Source organism: Papio anubis, chromosome 2 (assembly GCF_008728515.1).
Source record: "Papio anubis isolate 15944 chromosome 2, Panubis1.0, whole genome shotgun sequence".
Taxonomy (NCBI): domain Eukaryota; kingdom Metazoa; phylum Chordata; class Mammalia; order Primates; family Cercopithecidae; genus Papio; species Papio anubis.
The window spans coordinates 67,679,887-67,694,445 of record NC_044977.1 but is presented as its reverse complement, the minus strand read 5'-3'; the positions used below and the strand labels follow the sequence as shown (position 1 = coordinate 67,694,445).

General features: G+C 41.0%; 1 protein-coding gene across 2 annotated transcripts in view; it reads right to left on the bottom strand.

Moving 5' to 3' along the window:
- Positions 1-3,661: 3,661 nt before the first annotated feature.
- RYBP (RING1 and YY1 binding protein) overlaps positions 3,662-14,559 on the bottom strand; it is a 70,208-nt gene continuing 59,310 nt past the window's right edge. For both annotated transcript variants that reach the window (XM_003894188.4, XM_017955294.3), the window contains 3 exons: positions 8,223-8,399; positions 8,029-8,127; positions 3,662-7,706 (listed from right to left, as the gene is read on the bottom strand). In XM_003894188.4, the coding sequence (XP_003894237.1) occupies positions 7,454-7,706; positions 8,029-8,127; positions 8,223-8,399 (529 nt within the window). In that variant the 3' untranslated portion in view covers positions 3,662-7,453. The remainder of the gene's footprint in view (positions 7,707-8,028; positions 8,128-8,222; positions 8,400-14,559) is intronic.

Below are 14,559 nucleotides of genomic sequence, written 5' to 3'. Positions count from 1 at the left end.
TTAGCTGGGCGTGGTGGCACATACCTTTAATCCCAGCCACTTGGAGGGCTGAGGCAGGAGAATCCCTTGTATCCCGGAGGTGGAGGTTGCACTGAGCCAAGATTGCACCATTGCACTCCAGCCTGGGCAGCAAGAGCAAAACTCCATCTCAAAAAAAAAAAGAAAAACAAAAAAGCAAAAAACAAACCACTAATGAATAACTGTCAGAGGGCTGGGAACATAAACAAAGGTTGTAGAGTCAACTGTTGTTCCCACCACTTCTCCTCACATGTGTCTCCATTTCCAGTTCACTCAGTCTCAACTGGGCCTAAGCTCCCACGTGGGATTTATCAACCTCTGTAGAAGAGGGGTGAGTCCAGCCGGGGTGTTGGCATTCCTGCCTCTGCTCAGCAGCCCACCAAAGTGGTCCCCATCTTGCCGGCCAGCACAGGCCACACGCGACACCACGACACGACACAACACGATTAACAGCATTAACAGCGCCGGAGGCCGCTGATTGTTCTAAGATGGATGGAAGCCACTTGTAATTCTCCCTCTTATTCCCCTATTTGTTTGCTGCCTTCGTGTGCATTGTCAGGATGATTTCTACAAGCAGGAGTTGCTTGAAACTTCACAGTATAATTTATTAGAGGTCTTTGCCTCTTGGGAATGCCTTGAATTCACACATTTTCTAGATTGCTCTAATTCCAACCAATAAGATAACTTTATTGGAGACTTCTCCAAACGGGTACAAATTCCTTTTAATGTGAAGAGGCAATGAATACAATTTGTAAACCTGCCTGGCTCCCAGACACCGAGCGCTCCTCATTCTGAGGCTGCTGTGATGGTTGAATGACTCAGGCTGGAAAAAATGATTCTCATCTAGAATTCACTCCATGAGTGTATTTGTGGCAGATCTAGGGGTTTGTAGCTCAAACTTGTCTGTGCAAAAAGCCTGTGGCATTTATGCACCAATGAGAAAAAATCCCATTCTCAAGAAGATATACATGTATGTACGTACACATTTATTTATGCACAACCCAGGAATTAATGCTTAGTAAGCTTCTACTGTGTGATCACGGCAGGTACCATGCATGTCTCTACTTCTTCCATCAACTTTCAACTTTTACCTTTTCAATAACAACAGGACAGTAAACGTCATTTTTAAAAAATCGAATGTTTAATGATGAAAGGTCGTATCCATTACAACACTGTTTGTAGACAGAGAAACATCAAGCAGGTGTCAAAAATCCCACTGGACTTTACATGCAGGCTTTCACCAACTTTGCTCTTTGTTTTAGTACAGGAAAACTCATGAATTAAAACTTGAAAACACAATAAATCACAAAACAAATTCTCTTCGTTTCCGATGTCATCAGTGAAGCATCAGAATGAAAGTTCAGAAAAAGTTTTTGCTCCCTGTTATTAAAAACATGGTAACACACAACCCACCTCTGGGGGCACTGCGCCATGATTCCTTGCAGCAGAGAACACAGCAGGAGCGCATACACCTCTAATCCCTATTTGAGAACTGAGGGAAATGGCCCAGTCGGCTGACTTGCCCAAGGACACCCAGGCAGTCAGAGGTAGGAGTCTCGCTTAGTTCTGTGGTTTCCAGGAATCATATCCGTGTGATGTTCTACTCTGCTATTTGAGAGTCCCGGGTTGACAGAACCAGTGGGACAACTTGGGCAAGTAGCTCCTGGTCTGGCCTGTAGGGTAAGACACTGGCAGGGCTTCAGGTCTGGGGTTCAGGGCTGCATTTAAAGTTACAGTGCTCAATACTGGCCTCCCTAAGAATCCCCTGGACTGTCCCTGTTTTCAACAGGAAGTTGAACTCTTTGAAGAGTTGGGTGCTGGATATTTAGTTTTCTTCCTTCCTGACTCCTCCAAGCCTTTCAGCTGGCCTTCTTGGATTCATGCAGTTCCACAATTGAAGCGTTCATTAAAAACTGCCTTGAAGGGTTTCCCAGTTCTTTGGGGTGGGTTTCGTCCAGGGAAGGACTGGCAAATGGGTTGTACCAGTGCTTCCCATGGCTAGAGTGTGACAGGATCATGCTTAGGGACTGGATGTCTTGTAGTGAGCCCCCATCCAGCCTTGTAGTTAATGCCTGGAGAGAGGCACTATCAGGCAGAACATCACACCTGCATATCTACCTTCACTCCCCAGGCTTCTAGACACATCCTAGGATCCTGTCTCGGAAAATCAGAGCCCTCCTGCAGTATCTAGTTGTCTACGTCCATTGTACTTTCCTGACAGAAGCCCTAAAGACAGGCCGTGGGCTTCCTTCAGTGGTTAGCAAACACCTTTCTCAGGAGTTTTGATCCTAACACAAAGATTGCTCTAACCTTCCTTGCTATGGTTTGAAGGTTAGGAGTGGCCTTCCAGAACCGCTGGGAGGTCAGGGGCGTGGACGTCCCTTACGTTCTCTTCACTGCCCAAGGTGGAGTCTGGCTGGTTTCCATTTCCACATTGCATGGCTACGAAATCAGAGAGCACAAGCCTGGGCCCTTGCTGGCTGAAGTCGCCACTCCACCCTTGATCAAGAATAATTGAGCAAGAGCTGCTTCCATGATCCTGTCACACTCTAGCCATGGGATTTTTCAATACGGGGTCTGGACACTTGGTGTTAACACTAGAGTTTGGCTGAGGACTAGAGAAAACCTTTTTGCGTCCCTTTCCGTCCACACAACTGGTAAGAAATGACTCTTCCTTGTGCCTCCCCTGTAAAGGCCAAGTGCTTGCTTTGGCCCACACCTAGTAAGGGAGACAATTCCCATCCTCCTCCAAAGGGTGGTACCAGTGCCACCAGCAGTGGGGGCCCTCACAGAGAACTCCTCAGGCACAAAAGCAAGCAGAGGGGCATGGGGTTAGCAGATTGCACGTCTGTATCCAAAATGGCCTATGGGAAACATCAGAGACCCCATCCAATCCCCGTCCTTCAACCCTTCCAGATCCTTTCCTAGACTTTTGAGGGGCCAAACCTGGGTCATGTTCAGTACTAAAAAACAAGGACGAAGAACAGAACTTGCTGTTTTATCAAAACAGACCCATTTTCAGCTCAACATCCTGCGCTATCTACACTCTTTTCCTTCCGGCGCTAGTTCAGGTGCAGACCCAGGACAAAATAATCGGGGATGGATCTTGACGTGTTTTAAGTGGTTTCTTAATTCTTTGGAAGGTTATAGACTGGTGTGCCTCAGCACCTGCAGCAGCAGGCAGGAGTCTCCCTAGTATGGGGCAGTAAGTGAGCTTGTGTGGCTTTTAGGTTAGTAACACTCTTTATTCACATCTCTGAGACAGAGTTGACCTAAACTCCAGTTGGTCAGAGACAGGGGTTGTCTTCTGGGGATTTTCAGTCCTCAATTAGCAATTTTTAGCATTATCTTCATTTTCTTTCCTTAAATCCCATTTCCTTCCTTTACATCATTGCAATTTATCTCAAAGGTTACACTTAGGAGGCAGTCCATTTTCTTCCAAATTTTGGTGATTCTTTTGCTCAATTATGTCTTCTTTTGCATCGTTGAGGCATGTACTTAAGCACCCAGCTACTTCAGCTTCTGATAAACAAGTTCTAAAATACAAAGTGAGCTCCCTATTCACATTGGAAATATTCCACAGGTTAAAAATTATTATTCTAAAGGCTAAAATCTATACACACAAAAATAGAGATTTCCAATGTAAATTTTACTATTTTATTTGTGAAAAAACTACAAGCAGAATTCATAAATAGACATTTCTATTTAAAGCAGGAAAATGATAAAGTGGCTTCTAATAACATAGTCGTGCACATGCCAGTAACAGGAATATATTAACATCTTTTATTTGCTAGACAAAGAGCAGTGTCCAATATAAATTTCCCCCAAAACATTTAAGACCTGTGAATTTTTGACCAGTTCACAAAACCACCAACTGACACTTTAGCATGAAGAAAAAAAACAAACCTAACAGACTGTCAGCTCTAAAGACATTACAGAGCAGAAACTTCCAAAAGCGTTATACAAGCTGTCTTTCTGGGCAAATGAAAAATATAGCTCGTATAATACATTAACAAAAATTCACAAGATAAGATTGTTTTGACATACTTAACAAGCATTCTCTATTTGTCTCCAACAAACAAAGCTAAGGAAATAATGTAACCATCTTTACACAGTAAATTAAGGTTACAAGTCATACACAAGAACAGAACTGCTTGCGCATTAAAAACTGTTCAGCTCCATTGTCATACTCTAAATGTTGGCTCTTAAACCATTTTCGGTTACATACAAGCAAAGGTTATTATATATTCAGCAATTAATAAATTTTCAATAATTTAAGATACGGTAGCTTAAAAAAGTAGACTGAGAATGGTCTTGATAAGGCAGGTGAAACATCTTAGTGGAACTAAACTCACAGAAGCTTCTGCCAATGTTTTTAAATATCCAGATTGAAACTGAAAGGTTTTGATTAGAATATTGTGTGGGTGTCAAGATGTCTTTTTTTTTTAACTGCATGACTCAAGCAGAGCAAAGTCAGGTAAGCTCTGTGTGCGTGCACACGCACCAGTGTAAAAGATTGCGTGGTATTAAAACAAATGGAAACTTGCAAGCATAACACTGTGCTTTTTGTTTAACCTGCTTTCTGTGCCACTGAATACCAAGTATTTCTGGTCCTCTTTTAATATATATCTTTAAAATCTACACTAGTGTTTTTACGCGCTGCCTACTAATTGTAGGGCAAACTGCAGACACAGGAAGTTACAGGAATTCCATTTCCAGAATACATGCCTGAGGGATGTCATCAATTTCCAAAATTAAAAGTCTATAAAGTACCTACTACCTCACTACCCAACAGAATACACCACAGCAACTAAAGGGCTGGCCCTATAACATCTGATTGCTTAGATAACTCCCACTGTTAGCTGTGGTTTCTATGAAGATGGTAATTTCATGCCACTTGTTCTAAAGCAATCCTCCCCTTCCTTCACCCCTCCCCATTCTTTAATTTATCACGGAGGCAAAACTGAAAAACCAAAACATTGGCATGAATGAATTAGCAGCCTATGAGTAGCTGGTTAATCAGCTTTTTCCACTAATCTATGGGGTCCAATCACTTTACATGAAACTAGTTTTTGAAAAAGTACACAGTGTGTCTGAACAAAGTGCATACCAACACTTATTGGTTCAAAAAGCAGTGCAACCTACAGGAGTTTGGTGGCATTTAAGTTTTTTTTTTTTAAAAAAGTTAAAAACAGCAATTCCTTAAACCTCTGGAAAATAAATATGGCTGACTAATTTACCCTCCCTGAGACCCTTAATAAAAGGAATATTAAAACTTTAGAAGGAATGTCTTTGCAATATCCCACTAATATTAAAATGTGGATTGAAAATTCATAGTCAAATCACTATGTATTATATATTCTGATGCCTACAGAAAGCATCTGATTTCCTTTGGTTCATTAATAAATACCTTAAAAATGTATTTAAAAAGATAAGAGTAGCTTGCATCCCAGACACAAGCATTATTTTAAAAACGGGGGAACATTGTCCATGCATTTGAGAATAGGACCACAGCAACAAATGGCACTGCTTTATAATCTATACCTTTGAGAAAAGAATTTAAATTATGGTACATTAGTGACTACAGAATAGTTTTAATGTAAATGTGAAAGGAACCTTTCCTGTTGGCTACTCAATTCAAGCTGTTAATTTTTTTATTTGTTGCCTCCACAGACAGAAATTACTTCTATTATTAAGCAAACCAGGTTTTTAACACCAAAATGTGGTGCTTCATTACAAATTAGGCTGCCCTCCTGAGTCCCTAAACATCAAATAAAGAGAGGTAACCTCAAATTCTCATGCTTGAAATGTCTCTGAAGTACTACAAACTCTGTATCTAAATGTAAAAGTCAAATAGAAGAGAGACCCCACATCCAAACAACAGCAAAACCAAAATTTAAAAAATTATTTTAATAAGGAGAGGTGGAATTGTATTAGTGGTCTTTCATTACTATTATTATTATTATTTTTTTTTTTTTGCAAGACAGTAAAAAGAGTGAAGAGAATGAAAGAGAACAGTTTATTCAAGCTATCTTTACGTCCAGGAAGAAAAAAGATTACATGCTGCTCGCAGTAAGTACGAGCTTTCCCTGCAACTCTGGCTGCAGGCGCGCAAGCCGTTCACCACTGGAGTTCCTACCACAGCAGGAGATTGAGAAACGTCTCCAAACACTGAAAAGCTCCATGTCAGGACTAGATGTGTGGTTGATAACCTTTGTTCAGTAAAACAAATCATAGTAGGTTCTGAGAAGGAAAAACAAAGAATGCTCACAACTGAATCGGTAGAGTGAAGGTTTATGAGACGAAGGGACATGAGGCAAACAAATTTTAATTACAGAAACCACCACTGCAATGTCATGTAGAAAGCAGAAACAAGGGACAGCTTCCTGTATGGACCAAAAATACAGTTTATAGACCGCTTCAATCCTAAAACTAAAACAATTTCTAGATTTACCTCAGACACGAGTAGAGGTCTGGAAAATGGAGGATGGAATTCGAGTTACAGAATACCATATTTTCATGAGTGCTTATGTAAGAACAGCAAATGATAACATGTAACCATAATTTACACGAATACTTGGCATTCTGGAGCTAGTTTAGTTACTTCTGAATGATCAAAGCCCTCCCCAACTAAACCACTTGTGATTTGTCAGTTATTCCATTGCAAATGCAGGCTATCTGGAGCAGTCTTTAAATTTGAGATCACATTGTTTAAAAAATATATATTTTTATATCGTCCAGTATTCTTTAGACAGATGAGAGAGTCAAGTTCCCACATGGATTGGAACATACTTCATGTAAGACTGATTTTAGTTAAATTTCAGCACTTTCATAGAAGGGACTGTCCCAGATCTGTAACTGTTCAATGTTGTATTCACTTCACAGTGTATCAAGCACCAGCGTTGCCATGGATTGGTTTCAAATAACCCTTTATATATAATTTTATATTTATATATATATAGTTATATCAAAACTGATAGTACATAGTATAACTGGAAGAAAGAACTAAACTTAAAAGGATATGCTGAAAGGATGGAGTTTGTGAACACAATAAATAAAAGTTCCCTCCCCCTCCCAACCCTCCCCCCGCAACAAAACAAAAACAAAAAACCAGTTGTAATGTACATGGAAAATTGTGCACAGCAGATTTTTTTTTTTTTTTTTTATAAAAAGTAGATTCAGGAGCACATCCAATTATAAATGATTGTTAGGAAAATCATATAAAACAATGGAATACATAAAAGTGTCAAGAGTAATCGTCAGGGTGCGAAATTCCTTGGTGGCCAGATGCCCATGGCAAGCAGAAATTATCCTGGCAGCATCACTAAGAGGTCGATGTCCACAGAAGATTCTCCAGGGATGCAAGCAGCATGGGCAGGTGGAGGATTTGAATTTCATACCCTGATTCATAGTTTTCACAATTCCATGTGCAATTTCAGAAAGATTCATCATTGACTGCTGACATGTCGCCCTTTGGCGTGGAGGAACGGGAGGAGCCCTTGTCTGTGCTCTCGGACCCCGAGCTGCTCTGGTTCTGCTGTTCTGACCCTGCACTGGAGGTCACTGTGGATGAGGATGTCGATGAGGAGCGAGTCTTTTCCTTAAAGTCTGTGATAATGACGGTGACGTTGCCCACAGTTACTGCCAACTGCTGTGCAGTGCTCCTGTCCACGTTTTTCAGCCGGGGCCTAGAAGCAACACCACAGGGGAAGAGCCAATTAAATAAGTTATGGATCAAAAACAGCTTCTGGCAGAACGTCATCAATACACACAAGACTTCACGACACTGTGGCAATGAATCTGAACTGCCTACCGCACATGCCAAAGCCGACTACAAAGTGTGCTGCTCAGCTTGAGCAATAATCAATCCAACAAGCACAGACAGCAAAGTTTGAGACCACTGTAAAATTACTAGCCTACAAATCCAAGGCACAAAACCACCCCAGGTTCATGATTACGATTAAGTAAATCAGAGCGGTAATTTAGTATGTCATTCTAGCTTTCGAGTACCTTGAGGTGTGATTTGTTTCGCTGGTCTTTGTTGTAGCATTTGCAGACTGTATGCTGTTTGCTTCACTAGGAGGATCTTTCAGAATGTCAGACTTTGGTCTAAATGAGGGAGATACAAAATAAACAGGCATTTAGAAGATATCTTGAATTCACTTGTAAAGTAATATCCTGTACTTTGTTAACCAGAAACTTACTTGGTTTTCTTGTTGGTATTTTTCTTGGTAACACTAGGACTAATTTCCTTGTCTTTCTCAGGTTTCTCTTTGTCCTGCTTTTCAACTTTCTCCTTCTTCTCCTTTTTAGGGGGTGGTGGGGTGGCATACTGCTGTGCCACTTGCTGTGCCACCAGCTGAGAATTGATCCGAGGTTTTCTAAAATGTTCAAAAAATATATATCACTATTTGCTTTATAATTTTTTTTAACATTTTTATCTGGTCTCACAATTCCTTGGGTATTTTATTACTGATATCTGACAACTCAAAACTAAATTATATGGTTCGTGTTATTTCTGCATGATTTTGTATGGATTATTTAGTATGGACACTAAACTTTTCCTTTTTCAAAGGAAATGATACATTCACAAGTGATAACACTAACATACACATCCCTGTGCAGTAAAATAGTCTTTGAGCCAATAAAACATGACAGTGTTTCTGAGAGTGCTGAGAACACTACTTCTTTCAAGCCGTCAAGATTATACTGACTGACAGCTTTCAAATACTCCTGCTGCAGAGGGTTAATCTCATTTTATTAAATGGACACGAGTAATCCCTTGAAAAGAGAATGAAATTAGAAGTGTGACATTCACTCCTCAATCTAATTATTCCAACTTGTTCTGCTCCCCTGCAGCTCTGTGATTGGCACAGACAACATATACAGAGCAATAAAGGTAACTATAGCTCATACTAGCTCCCAAGGGAGTGAAGACTGAAAGTCACTGTAAAAAAAATCTTACACAAGTGACACATTCATTGTGCCATAAACCATTATGTCTGTGCCAATCTCCAACTGACACTGGCTCTTAGCACTATTGTTCACAAATTCTAAGAGATGCCAAAGACTTTCACAATGCATGACCATTCACAGCCCTAAATGAGATAGGGAGAGAGGAATGCCTATGCTTTATTGCTACATAATATTAATTCTCCAAGACATTCCCATCTAGATAGATACTTGCAATATAATAAACTTTCCAAGTTCAAGATGGAAAACAAATATAGAAATGGTTCATTAACAAAGTAAAACAACTGGCTACCACAATGTAACAGTCTCCTTTAGATCCAATAGCTCCCTCTCCAATTCCCCAGGATGGAGAAATGGACTGGAGAAAAATAACTGGACAGACCAAGTCTGACTCATCAATGGGAGAATCAGTGGTGGAGGATTAGAAAACAAAAACCTAAAAACAAAACCCAAAACAAAGCTGCTGCATTCTTACCTAACGCTGTTATTCTTTGTTTGTTTTGAGGTGGAGTCTCACTCTGTTGCCCAGGCTGGAGTGCAGTGGCACGATCTTGGCTCACTAAAACCTCCACCTTCCAGGTTCGAGTGCTTCTCCTGACTCAGCCTCCTGAGTAGCTTGGTTGGATTACACGTGCCTGCCACTATGCCTGGCTAATTTTTGTATTTTTAGTAAAGACAGGGTTTCACCAAACTGTTGGCCAGGCTGGTCTCGAACTCCTGATCCACCCGACTCCGCCTCCCAAAGTGCTGGGGTAATACAGGTGTGAACCACTGCACCTGGCCAATTTTGCTATTCTTTACCAGGAAACAAAATGAGAGCCACTAAGTACATGACATGCTGGCTCCCTAAGCCATAAGTGTGGTGACTGGAGCACCTCTTGGGCAGTGGCTATGATATAGCTGACAGGGGCCACAGGAGAGGTGGGGACAGATGCTCATGCCATGACAGTATCACAGTTAATCTGAGCATTGAAGGAACTGGTTATATTCTGAGTGTTTCAGAACTGGTCATGACTCTGCAAGAAAACACTGTGAAAAAAGGAGCAAGCTCAGAGCAAGCTTACCACTGGTCTCTAGCAACACAAGTTTTGGTCATGGGATGGCATACCACGAAACCTTGTATTACCTGAGCCTGGATCACAAGTGACAAGGGATTCAAACCCATGTGAAAGTGCCCTGGAGAAGGGGCATGTACTTACTCTAAGCCAAGAAACACACAGGACCCCCTAGGTGAAAGGTGACTTTCCCTTTTTCACAGATTCTAACAGCAGCAGTAGTCATTCTAACACATTTTACTCCTTTTAAAGAGGAAGTATGATTGTGTTAATACTTAAAAAAATAATGACCACTACAAGACATTGCACATGCACTCACTGGGGACACAGATCAGCTGTCTACAGGGATTACTAAACAGTTTAAATTGGTGCTAAAATAAACTACCATACATTAACCAATATTCAGGTGTTAAAATGAAATAATGTAGCCAGAGTTAATAATGTGAATAAACCATTCAAACTATGAGAAACTACACCCTGATGAAGAGTTTCAATTAAGCCAATATGGGTACTTTACGCCAGAGAAATCCAATCCAAGAACAAGAGAGGACACCTGAACACCAATTTAAGACTATCCTAAACACGAGAAGCAAAGGTAAGCCAGGTGCTTGTCCCCAGAGAAATCTCAGCCTAATCACCAGGCCCACCCAATCTGAGACGGAGGAGCCTGCCTTACTCCGGGACAACCTATAAAAGTTGTCACTTACGACGTTACACTGTACCTGTCAATCAACTGTATACTACTCCATAGCAAAGACCACATTTAATCATCTTTGTCATCATGGCATTAGGCAGTGCTAGGTACTCAATAAAATTATCTACTGGATGAATAAATGAACACCGCAGAGAAAGACAAAGTAAGATGCAAACTGAGAAGAGGGCCTAAGCTTTGGAGATTGAGGTCGCTGGTGACTTTTAGGAGAGCAGGCTATGTGGGATCAGGGCGGCAAGAATTAAGAGCCTGAAGGTTGTCAGAGGAAGAGCACGGGAGCTCTTCCTCACCTCAGAACTGTGATGCTGAAGTAAGGGATTGCTCTGCTCATTACCCAAGCAAACTGAGGAGGATTTCTGTAGGAAACAGTGTCATGGATGATGCTGTACAATCAAAAAGGGAGAACGATGGAGGGCATGCAAGACAGAAGGGTTAAATCATCGGTCAAAGGGAGAGAAAGAATACAAACAAAAGGCCTAGGGAAAGGAATGGGGACACTTTCTACTGAGACATGAGAGGGATGCTAGGTAAAGATAAAGTGACATTTTTACTAGAAAAGATGACAATCTGAGGAAGTTCTCTCAGTTGGTCTCTCCCTTCCCAGGGAGGCACGCAACATGGCAGAGGTAGTGTAGGGGTCGTGAGCAGAATTTGGAAATGAGAAATCAGAAAAGAGATTAAATGAACCATGGAGATCAAAAGCAGTGCCTGGTTTGGTGAGTAGCAGGCACTAACAGTATAGGAGAAAAGAGAGCAGGTGATGAACGAGAGAGAAAAGGAAATTTACTTGCATCTCACAAATTACTCTTAATAGCATGAATATAGCATGCCTAAAAGAAGCAGGTCTCCACTACCCAGAGATAATGCTTATCCAAAATGGCTTATTCCCTAAAACACAGCCCATCTGCCAGGAATATTTATTGGCACACTGTAGACAACAGGTAAGGTGCCCTCTGAATGGTTCTGCCACTGATATCATTCAACAGTTCAGCAAATGCACACTCAGAATTCTTCAGTGCACGCAACACAATCTGGTATCTACAGGATGAAGTCTGTATGTACAAAAGGTAAATTTCAGCCGTAAGTCCTCTTAAAATGCAACATATAAGCACAACTGGGTGAAAGTCTCACTCGTTCCTAATGAAATGTTTGACTAGTATGGTGAAGTGTTTCTCCCTCTGTTGGTCAACAAACCAAAATTTCACAATTGAAAAGGACGCAAGACTATTCGGGATCTAGTTATTATCAAGAAAAATGGGGCATCTGCTAAACCACCTGTGTTGTTTGAAAAGTACTGCTGTGTTCCGAACGTCCTGTATGTGTCCTTAAGTGACAACCTAACTCTTAAACCATCACTTGTCCCCCTTCCCCACCCAAATCCCTCAACAACAGGTAAGCATTTATCATCTTAACTAGTATAACTGCTTTTTCAAACTAGTTCTCCCAACAAATGCCACAGTACTCCTAGAGTTGGGGAGCAGGGGATGAGGTAGGGAAATTCGCCTTTTAGAAGGCAAATGAACAGAAAAATACAAAGGCCACCAGGCTGAGCCCTCCCATATAAAGATGCTATGTTGTCAGAGATGTTCTGGCGGCTCTTGCAATCTGTCCCCTTCCCCACTTCTAGGCTAATACTCTCTTCGCTGCACGGCAAGTGGAAGAATGAGAAAGTCCAATTTCCATTGAGAGCTATGCACACTCCCACACTCCACTCCTAGGATGCTGTGCCAGGCTCTCCAGGTTAAACATTACAAATGTACCTAACATGGGAGAGAGGCAGAACCTTTTCAAAGCTATCAGAGGACAGGCACATCAAGAAGTCAGATTCAGCACAACATGCCCTCAAGGAGGAACTGTCATCTCCATTTTACAAATTAGGAAGACTGAGGAGCAGAAAGAGTAAGAAATTCATCCAAGGTTCAGCTCCATCTGGACTCTTTATGGACTCCTCTTATCTTCAGGTATCCTTAAACACTTTACAATTATGCCTTTGAAGAGTTCAGCCTGGCGTGCGTGTGTCGGGGTGGCAATGTGAGATGAAAAGGGTGATGAGGGTACTCGGGACTGAAAAACTCAGGTCCAAGTTACCGTTTAGCTAGACTCCTCCCTGAGAACAGCACTGCCACCTTTGTTAGCCTCACCATGCCTTACTCTGGCAAGAAGGGAACTACTTGGTTGTCTTTAAGAAAAGAGAAGGGGGCGGGGGAACAGGCAAGACTGTTTTCCTTGCTTTCCACTGCCTTTAGAACATTCTCTGTAAGGAATGAACCCATATTATGATACTTAACACTGCTGATGGGTGAGAAATAGTGACTTCCCACAAATTCACATTGCTTAATGAAGTCTTCTAAGTGTCATACAACACACTGTAAATAGCACTCATTTAATGGGCAAAACTTTCAACATGTTGTGGCAAGTCACTTCTTCAATACGAAGCTGACAGCTTAGTCTCTGAGATTATTCAAGTTTCCCCAACGAATCTTAAACAAGCAGGTAAACACCTTCACAATACAGCAGTAAATGTTAGATCAGAGCCCATGGCCTACACCTTTTGGTGTCTAAGTCTCAAATTAAAACCAATCAATCACCACCACCAGCACTACCAATCTCCAAAACAAAACAAAACAAAAATGACCAGAGATTCAAGATAGTAAACAGTTTCCCTCATAAATTTAGCAAACAAGCTTTTTGTGTCTTCTTCACGACTGTATTTTCTTATGAAAAGGGTATCTTCTTGAAATATTTTACAGGTTTATTGTTGCCATTTCAGTAGCTTATAAATGAAAATGTGCTATGAAACTACAATAATAGACATCATCAGGAAAATATTTATTTGCATTTAAGCAGCTAACATTTCAGAAGAGTCCATTCTATAGAAAGTGAAGCAGATCTTTATCTGGGGCATCCTTAGTGTCTGGAAAGGAAAAACTTCAGAGAGTTCAAATGTACACAACCACAAATGAGAACAGAAAACAAGACACCTTTCCTGGATTGCTTTGGTATGTGTACTGATACCACTTTCAGGGAGCACAGGTAAAACAGTTATTTTTTAAAGAGGCATTTTTCCTGTGTACTACTCTTTTCCTTTTCCTCTTGTGCAACGTGAGATCTTACTGCTCATTTCTCACATACTTCTCTGGATCTCAGCTACCACAACAAGCAAGGAGATGACAAAGCCATCTTGTGATTCAGGCAATAAAGAGCAAGAAGAGTCTCTAATAAATTGCATCCTTTCCTTGATTATGTGTCCAGCTTTTCATAAACTATCAACCATGTGTCCATTTTGCTCACTTTCCGAATTCCACCTGGCATTTCACTTTTCAATTAAAATACCCACGGGTTGTGGAATTAAGACAATAAACCCATCCATCTCAAACAAAAGGTACTTTACAATTAACACAGTTCCTTACAACCTACAAAATGCCTTCATCAAATCAGCTTACATCGAGCCCTTGAGTTCTTTGTATGCTGCTTTTATGTTCCCCCTAACCCTTCCTTGCTTTGGCAATCTATTAGTCTAAGAATTAGCAGCTTCAAGAATTTAACAACTCTGGGCAAGTCTCTCCACTGAATGCACTCTTTATCAGGATTCTTTATGATAGGTCACATTATGATACTGTAATTAGCCTTCTCACATGACCTGTTTTCCTGTCCCTACATTCAGAAGGTCATATACATGCACACTGTATAGACACACACATGTGGACTGGGTTGGCTAGGACAGATTTTACCACATCCAATAATGACTGAATTTTTATATTACTGATATCCCAAAATGCATATATCCCACCTTGGAACCTA